The sequence below is a fragment of the Ceratosolen solmsi genome, unplaced genomic scaffold, assembly GCF_000503995.2.
Source record: "Ceratosolen solmsi marchali unplaced genomic scaffold, CerSol_1.0 scaffold30, whole genome shotgun sequence".
In the NCBI taxonomy this organism is placed as follows: Eukaryota; Metazoa; Arthropoda; class Insecta; order Hymenoptera; family Agaonidae; genus Ceratosolen; species Ceratosolen solmsi.
This window is the reverse complement of record NW_011948421.1, coordinates 691,495-700,946: the sequence shown is the minus strand read 5'-3', so window position 1 is coordinate 700,946 and position 9,452 is coordinate 691,495. Positions and strand designations below refer to the sequence as shown.

The 9,452-nt window shown below is 27.9% G+C and overlaps 2 protein-coding genes across 2 annotated transcripts in view; one reads left to right on the top strand and one right to left on the bottom strand.

The window, feature by feature from the left end:
- The first annotated feature begins 2,058 nt into the window (after positions 1-2,058).
- LOC105361257 (CDGSH iron-sulfur domain-containing protein 3, mitochondrial) lies at positions 2,059-2,714 on the top strand. Its single transcript, XM_011498366.1, has 2 exons — positions 2,059-2,151; positions 2,295-2,714. The coding sequence occupies exons 1-2, from the start codon at positions 2,089-2,091 to the stop codon at positions 2,685-2,687; spliced, it is 456 nt and encodes a 151-aa protein (XP_011496668.1). The 5' UTR covers positions 2,059-2,088; the 3' UTR covers positions 2,688-2,714.
- A 1,218-nt stretch (positions 2,715-3,932) lies between these two features.
- nsl1 (non-specific lethal 1) overlaps positions 3,933-9,452 on the bottom strand; it is a 17,791-nt gene continuing 12,271 nt past the window's right edge. The window contains exons 7-13 of the mRNA XM_011498365.1: positions 8,554-8,661; positions 8,371-8,446; positions 8,124-8,283; positions 5,358-5,470; positions 5,106-5,216; positions 4,469-4,603; positions 3,933-4,389 (exon numbers count right to left, since the gene is read on the bottom strand). Of these exons, the coding sequence (XP_011496667.1) occupies positions 4,243-4,389; positions 4,469-4,603; positions 5,106-5,216; positions 5,358-5,470; positions 8,124-8,283; positions 8,371-8,446; positions 8,554-8,661 (850 nt within the window). The 3' untranslated portion in view covers positions 3,933-4,242. The remainder of the gene's footprint in view (positions 4,390-4,468; positions 4,604-5,105; positions 5,217-5,357; positions 5,471-8,123; positions 8,284-8,370; positions 8,447-8,553; positions 8,662-9,452) is intronic.

The window sequence follows — 9,452 nt, the reverse complement described above, 5'->3', positions numbered from 1 at the left end:
TTATCAACGGTAAGTAAATAAATTAAAAAGTATTTGTGAACGAATGTATATGCAATAAATGAAGAAGTCGATAATCTAAGCAAAACATTATTTAAATAACTTTTTAACCTTTAAAGATTAACACTTAATAATTATTAATTAATTTTTTAAAGCAACCAAAATGTTATTTATTTTACAAAATTTAAATCTTTTCTTATAATTGTATATAAAATTAAATTAATACAATAATATAATTTAATATATATTTTAATTATTTTTATTCATTTACCATTTAAAATTCATATCTCTATTAATTTTAGAGAATGGCAGTTTCGTTTATATTTAAATATTCGTTTAAATCCTTAGCAAATATAATTATCTCATTTGCAATTGGATTTATTCGTCGCCTATTTAATTCAAATAGAATTAGATTCAAATAGAATAGATATAGGACAAATGACAAATTCTAAAAAAAATATTCGTATGCATAATGCAAAATCTCATAATACTATGAAATATTTTCAGTTTTAACTAAAAAAAAAAGAACATTAATAACATCTAGTTTTTTCAATTCAAAAATTACTTACTATGAAGTAGAGAGAGAGACAGAGATACAAATAACAAGGAGCGAGTTTTAATTTTAAACTTCTTTATTTTCATTGAATTCAATATGATTCAGTTTTTTTTTTTTTTTTAACTATTTTATTAATATTCTGTATGTGTAGATATATGTACGATTTCTGAATTAACCAAGGAATTATATAATACAGGAATGAGCAAACGATACCAAATTATGAAGTATAATTATTAAATGAACAAAATTCTTAAAAATACCACAATTTATCGATATTTACAATTACCAATTAATGTACAGTGTAATGTGACTCTTTTACAATTAAGCATCACAATGAACACGGATGCCGGTGTGATAGGACAATCTTACAACTGATACACAAATGTTTTATTATTATGGGAAATAATAAAATTATACGTATTATTTTATAATGATAAAAATTAGTTTAAAATACTAATTATTTTCATTCATATTTTAATAACATTATAATAACATATTATAATAAATTCAATTATTGGAATTATGTGTGCAGTTGTGAGCTTAATAATAGATGAATAAATAAACAGTTGAGACTTAAATGTTAAATGTGACATTAACTCGACAGATCCACAATGATATTCCAATTTTAATTAATGATGTTTATTTTAATGTTGTTTCTTCTTGGACATGCTTATTCTTATAAAATTAACTATAATATTACTAAGGCTATATGTGTGATATCTCATTTACAAGATTTATTAGGCCTAATATTGTTTTAAATACGTCTATATTTACAGAATGTAGATCGAAAAATCGAAAAAATTATTTATATAAAAAAGCATGAAATAAAAATCAATTTATCTCTTGCATAATTCGAAATTCGATGCAATCATATTAATAATAATGATAATCGTAATTATTTCGCGCAACACGAAATAATGCAAGCGACGCATCCCGTTAGAGATGATCTAATCTTGTTAGTGCTGTTGTTATTTGTTATTGCTATTATCGGGGGTAATATTATAATTATTATAAATTGCTATTTAATCATCGTCCTTATTATTATTATTTGTATTGTTATATTTCATTGAAGTTCAATGGTGCGTATGAATTATAATTGTTTGGATTCGCCGATTAAAGCAGCTTTCCATTGGCTTTAATTTACGCATGCGCAAATTTCAGGCCAAAAAAAAATAAAATAATAATAATAATAAATTGTAAAAAAAACAAATCCCACTAGATTTATAGCCTGTATTACGTATCTTATTATATTAAAATATTATACTTTTGTTTATTATTTGTATTTGATTAATGTAATGAGTCTTAATAAATTGCAATGCATAATGTACGGTCATTTGTTATTATTTTCATAACCTAGTTAGTTGAACAGTGGAATGTAGGTAACAAGCAGAGTAGAAAATTATTATTGCGCAGAATCGAAATAAAATAGCAGATAGATAAAGTGAAATAATCGATTCGAATTATAAAACAGTTTTTTTTACTTTGCAGATGAAGTTTGTGTCTCAAGTGGGATATTATCAAAAATACTCGAAGCAATGAATTTCAAATTAACTAATAAATTAGTATTATCGAGTCTAGATTTTAAGAAATGCCGAGCAGTAAGACTAAAAATATTTATAACCCTTTGTAACACAATATTATAATTGATATATTAATGTGCTCTCTAACCTATGATTTTTTTTTTAGAGGAAAAAATGAAAATATATGTGCATTTGTATTTATATTGATGAATTCCTTTTAGATTCGGCTGTATGCGACAAAGCAAATAGAGAATAAAAGAAAAACTTCGAAAAAAGCAGAAGATGATGAAATTGAAATACCAGTCAATCCTCTGAAGAAACATTATTCGTCCAATTACCAAGTAAATGGTGAAATATACGATAGAAAGCCATTCAAAATGATATGCGAAGAAGGTAAAATCTATAATTGGTGTTTATGTGGACAGAGTAAAAATCAGCCTTTTTGCGATGGTACGCATAATAATATTTTCCTCAAAGTTAAAATTAAACCGATTAAATTTACCGTAAAGAAAACAAAGGAATATTGGCTATGCAATTGTAAACAAACATTAAATAGACCATTTTGCGACGGTACTCATAAAACATTATTGGAAAAAAAAAATGAAAAACATTGAATTGATGGTATATTTTTTAATCACATAATTTACAGTAAACCATCAGAATTAATAATTGTAAAAATCAATTTACAAGGTTTTTGTTATAAATAGATTTATACTACTTGTATATATAAATAATACAAAAAAAAAAATAGAAGACATTGAATTATTACATAATTTTGGTGTTTTTATCTTAAAATCATTCCTATATTTACCTATTTAATTTTAATAATATTCAAATAATTATACACGAATATTTATGTATTTATCTTTCGAGATGGAAAAACGACTTTTATTATAAAATGAAAAAAAAGTATCAGTACTAATTTTGACCACACTGTTCTTACTTCAATGTCTTTTTTGTAAACAATTTTCACGAAGTAATTGTGTTTTCATCCAAACGTTATCTTTTGTATAACCATTTAATATTTTAGTTTACATTTATTATTATACATTTATTACTTTTACAATATAATGTGCAAAATTTTAGAGTAGATTTTAGAAAAAATTTTTTTTTTTTTTTTTTTTTTTTTTTGTTATCAAACTTCTTGAAATATTTGTATTACTTGCAAGCTTTTAAAAGTATTTATTAATTCGCCATACATTTTCCTTGAAATTGTAAAATCAGAACTTGAATGAAGTAGTAGAAAATAATATTTGCATCATTGTAAAAAGAAAAAAAGAAAAAAAACTAATAAAATTAACCTGATTTTTAGATAGTTATTATAAATTCGATACTAGTGCACTGTTACTTTTTCCATTTTATGAAATTTTAAAACAATAGACAAAATAATAATAACTATAATGTTTGAATGTCTTGAAAAAACTTAAGTGCCATGTATATGATATATATACACGCATAATTTACATGTACGAAACATATTTTATAATTTACGCTTTAAAATATTTCCCAATTAAAAAAATTTTTACATTCATAATTGTTTCCTCAAAATTTTTAAACTTCTACTAACACAAAATAAATCAATGACAATAAATTGAATATGCTTTATAGCAATTAGTTTTTATATAAAATTCTGAATGCTGCGATTGTTTCACATCAAAATTTCAACTTAATTAAAAAAAATAAAAACTGCAAGAATTCAAAAAAATGAATGATGGTACGGAGATTGAAATTGGCACTTTTATTCATTGTTGCGACTCGCCCAGTTAAACTTCGAGTTTCTATTCTAAAAATTAAGTATAAATACATCATCCCTGTCTTTTAAGTCCTTTTTTTTTTTTTTTATTATTTAACGGTTCTAAACCATCAGATGCAATTTTTTTCAAATTCTTTTTTTTTCTCCTTTTTTTACAAAAAAGCTATTTGAGCAAATTTTCGTTATCAGTTGTCTTTAAAGATAAAGCTATTAAAGCGCAAACGTCGGTGAAGTTACAAAATTTATAATTATAATACACTTTACAGCTTGATAGTATCATACTTTTACACAATGTGCAATGTCGTCACAGACAGGTATGCATAACAATTGACAGGTAGCTTATTTTGCATAGAGAAACTAACATTTGCCATTAAAATCGGCTTACGCGCCAAACACATGGAGCTTTTTACGAGCTCCTATCTTTTGGCCGTAGGACGTATACGCTCCTTTTCCATTTCCCTCGCTTCGGCTACCGTCCACTCTGGATCATTTGGATCTTCTCCTTCCATATCGCATAAGGCAGATTCCGTCGAATCTGATTCCTGAGAATCGATTTCTGCTTCCTAAACAGTTAATTGCTGGTATAAAAGGTAGAATATTTTTTCCAACTTTACGAAGATTATTGTTTTACTAATATCTTACATCTACTTTTTCTTCCTCTTGAGAACACACAGATATCGACGATGGTTGTAAATGACCACCTGGCATTACTTCTAACATTTTTTCATAATCCTCATCGGTCAGTGGGAAAATTCTTGGCTCGTACGGTAAGACTTGCTGTAAAACAAACGTTGACATAATCTTTATTATTTATTAAGACTTTTCAGGTGATAATTCAGATGGAACGATAAAAGGAATTACTATTCTTTAATATTCAAACACCCCGATGGTACAAGAATTTATCTTTATTATTGCATATAAAGTATAAATAATTTACAAGTAAAGTAATTTAATGATATCCAATGGAAATATTGTAGGTGTAAAGTTCTACTGACAAAATAATTGACGAATCATTTTCGTGCACTCGAAAAAGGATCTTAATACGCTCTTATCGAAATGTCGAAAATTAAATAAATTAATTTTGCCGTACCGTCGTCTTAAGGCATTCGATAATATATAAATACCCTCAGCAATTGATATATCCGCGTCGATGCAATGGTATTTTACGGCACCCCCCCCCCCCCCCAACCCGACGTCAATAATAAATTATTAATCGTAAGGTTCGAGTAGGACGAAGGGCGTTTATATTTGAAAATTACACGTCGCTCTCCAAGCCTACCTCGTGCTCTTCTTCGTTGAAGGAGCTGACCATCAGTTCTTCTTTCTGCGAGCGCGTCGACGAGGACATGGTCCTGCGGCGCAACGCGTTTTGTAGAGAACCCGAGCGATGATGGGTCTCCGACGGCGGCTGCTGCTGCTGCTGCTGCTGCTGCTGCTGCTGCTGCTGCTGTTGGTGATGATGGTAGTGGTGGTGTTGCTGGTGCTGGTGCTGTAGCTGTAGCTGTTGCTGTTGCTGTTGCTGTTGCTGTTGTTGCTGCAGCTGCTGATGATCACCATCATGGGCGTTCGAGGGTGTTGCCGGTGGTGAGGTTATTGGTGACATTGTGTCTCCGCCGAAATCGCTCGCATGCGGCGACATCGGATCTGTAACAGATCAACCGGACTCGTGAGCTCCTTTCCTAATGAGGTGAAGGAAAATGGGATTACTTATTATTAAAGTGGCAAGCCAAGAAGACAGCCAGCGGCGACATATCAATGGCCTCGGCTTTATTGCCTCGTTTTATTCTCCATTACTCCATAACTTCGCGTTCTTCGGATTTTCGTTTTGTTCTGTTCGTTTTATCGTGAAAATATTTTGTCGCTCTTACAGGTCGTTCGCAACGACATCGTCCACAGCGCTGGATCTTCCGTTTAAAAATTTGTAGATATATTTGTTGAAAAATACAATGCGTTAACTGTCATTAGCTCACATATCCACTTATACGAGAAAAAACTGTAAATACACGTGAACGAAATTCCCACAAGTGTATTAAATATTCAATGAAATAATGGTTTTAACTTATACATAAATGTTACTTCGTTAAACATATCATTAAAATAAATTAATACAAGCGTTAAACATGCCTTAAAAGAAGGTCATTAAGGTATGATTATGTGTAGTCAAGAGATAAAAAGTAATTATTTGGATTTTTCTACGTAATTAATAAGCAGGCATGATAATTTAATGTAATAGAAAATTGTCGGAAAAGCGTTATATTATTTTTAAAATTATAATATAGCTTTAAACAAAAGGTAGTGGTAACAATATTATCGTAGTATCTTTGTAAAAATAATTGGTTAAAATCCCGTTACTAAAAAAAAAAGTAAAAAATATTACTATAACTAAAAACATCTTTAGTGCTTAAACAAACGATTTTATAAAATTTCATAATTTTGAACAGCGTGTTTATGGAAATTAAAAGTTACAATTGCTATATATGTACTTTGCTTATAAAATGTCTACTTTTTGTTTGTAATATTACACATTACGATATAAATTGAAAACTCCCTCTTTCAAATGCCAATGTTTAGGTTATTAAACACACAAAAATTTGCTCCAACAAAATTGGTTTTTAAATAGTCATTAATCGCCGCTTATTAGGAAGTTATATCTTATTGTGTAATTTTAATAGTACTAAAGCAAATACAATATAATCATAAGCCATACATTGAAATATTTGATTACATTTAAAAACTTTGAAGACTTGACTTTGAATCCATTAATTAGTGATATGATTTGAAAGACAGTGAAATTTTAGATAATTTAGTGATACTATTCAGCGTACAATCCAGATGGTTCTATCAGATCACAATGTAATTTCTTATATCCTGTATTCTATATTTTGTTGATAATTAAGACCAAACAATATCATCATCAAAATCCAAAACTCATGGACACATACTTTCCAAGCACCGAGATGTATCTTCCATGTAATTGAATGGTAAAATAATTTGAATTTAAAAAATAAATAAAAAAAAATGATAGTCAGTCTTATGAAAATACATCTTGTAATATATTAGCTTGAAAGATATTCTATAAATAAAAATATAAGATATTTATTGACCTAGTCGAATATATGAAGATACGAGCTAAGTGCATAGTGATTAAATCAGGAATTATATTGTTTTCTTCATACAAAATTGCAAAGATAAAGATTGTTGTACATTCTCCATCATACTGATAAGAAGTTGCATATATACACGCTTAAGTGGTAATTAAATACCCAAGGATAATAAGGCAAAATAGCTACAATGAATACGACTGAGATTAATCTAAAGCCAAGATTTAGATTAATACAGACAAACAGAAAAAAGGATTAGTATGATGATAATGTGGAGCATAAATTTATCATATGATCTTGTGTCGAGTCATAAATGGACATAACTTAAACAAAATTACGGATTATTCAATTTGTTTTTCAGATAAAAATTCTAAACATCTATAATTAGATAAATGAATGTTTTATGAATTTCTTTGTTAAAACAGCACATTTGTTTACAAATCATCGTAAATTCGGCTATTTATGTCAATGGCCTTTCAAGTTTATTAACGACAAAAATTATTAGATAAGCATATTAGACAAGCACACTGGTGCTTTGCTGATAAAACAATCCCATTTGAGTTTTAAAGAAGAATATTATAAATGCTTGATGTACTTAAATCCTTTAGGAGTACAGACTGTTTGTATTACCATGTGCGCATAAATAAATAATCACTATCCTGCGGCATTTGTACTAATAACGATTAAAAACTTTTTACATTTTAAAAATATTTATAATATATATCAAAGTGCTTCAATCCTCTTTATGAATCAAAATAAATTAAATTATTTGAAACACATAAGTTCATTAAAATTATTAATATTCTCTCTTAAATTTTATCAATATTTAAAATACATCCAGAAACATGGTAAAAGAAACGCTTAGAGCCAATACTAACGGATAGTTTTTTCTTTATAAAAGAAAAATGTTTGAATGAAAAATTAAATGTGCTAAAGAATTAAAAAGTATATTAATCCTAATAGATGACAATTAGAAATAGGAAAATTTCAATGTCATATCTTTCTAAAAATAGGTTACTTTCAGAACAATATATTGAATTATTTAATTCAGTGTACACATATTTTTAAAAATTTTTTAATTGCCTCGCGTACTACTCTACACTTATGTATATGAGTATGAAACGATAATTAAATGAGCAAAATAATAACACTGGTAAAAAAAAAAAAAAAAATGGCATTATAATTATTGAAATTACCTGGTGTATTAGCACCGCTATCGGTTCGACTATCCGTACGTCGATTGTGGCGAATTCGCGACTGATGCGGCAAATTTATGAAAGTCATGAAACGCTTATTTTCTTCCCTTTCACTTCGTTCGTGCCGTACTGCAATTGCCTCGTCGGAAACGTCTTCAACCTATATTATAAAACGTATTCAGTAGTATGAATTTAGTTAACATATCGATAGCAATTTATTATCGTCATTTGTTTATATTGATCTTACATCATTATCCATAATAGGCTTTTGCACGGCGCCATTTTTTACATCTAAATTCGATGAATCATCGCATAGCCTCCATCTAAAAAATACAAAATGATTGTAAAAATATTTTTATTTTTTTTTTTTGATCGCCAATTTCGTAACGGTAACAATAAATTAAAATCCATTTAAAATGTTTCAACTTACTTTGGTATTTGAATTTCCTTGTAGGGTAATTTTTCAAGTCTCGTTGACGAAGCAACACTGTACGATATGACAATGTTGTCAATGTCGTACGAATTTTGCCGTAAACGACTGTAATAAGGAACAATACTTATTATTATTGATAATGGTTCGAGCAATTAATTTATATGCTTAAAACTTGGCGAATTATATAAAATGACAACTAAAACATTGTTTAAGGCAGTCCTTCCTTAAAACCAAACATTATATCCTTTGTTATAAACTTTATATAATTAAATCATAATATATAAGGTAAGGTCTTATGAAGAAACTATATTACACAATACTCCATGTTATTATAAATTATTAAATGAAAGCGTGTTATTTGATTTTAAATATTAAAAATAACAATGAAGAAAAACAATGGTTAGCTTTAATAATTAAACGTAAAATTAGATTTAAAAAATATACTCTATAAATAAATAAGCCAATGAAAAAAATATTCTCTTATTTTTATTTGATTTGTTCATGTGTATTTGTGCATGGTGCATGTCTGTATGTATTTGTATATGTGTATTTGGGTATGCTACTGTGTGTTTTAAGCAAAACTAGCATATACAAGCAAACATACAAGTAAAAATGTAGCCCTCATCAAACGCCTGCAAATTCCACTTCTTCTTGGAAGGACTACCTTAATTAAAGAAAATCTTTCTTTATTTTCTTATATAATGACATTTCATTTTTGTTCGACCTAGGTAAATACATTTACTTTTACTAATCTAATATCAACATTATATTCTTATTTAAATGAACGTTAAGTGTGTGTGGGGGGGGAGGGGGGGATGAAAATACTTTTTGATAAATTTTATCATTAATAATGGTACTGGCAATTTTGATGAAAAAAAAAAAAAAAAAAAAAAAAA

What these genes read in the sequence shown, in the direction of transcription:
- LOC105361257 (XM_011498366.1), top strand. Translation starts at nt 2,089, where the DNA reads ATGAATTTCAAATTAACTAATAAATTAGTATTATCGAGTCTAGATTTT. An exon ending in ATTTTAAGAAATGCCGAGCA is followed by an intron (nt 2,152 to 2,294) that starts GTAAGACTAAAA and finishes AATTCCTTTTAG; the next exon opens with ATTCGGCTGTATGCGACAAA.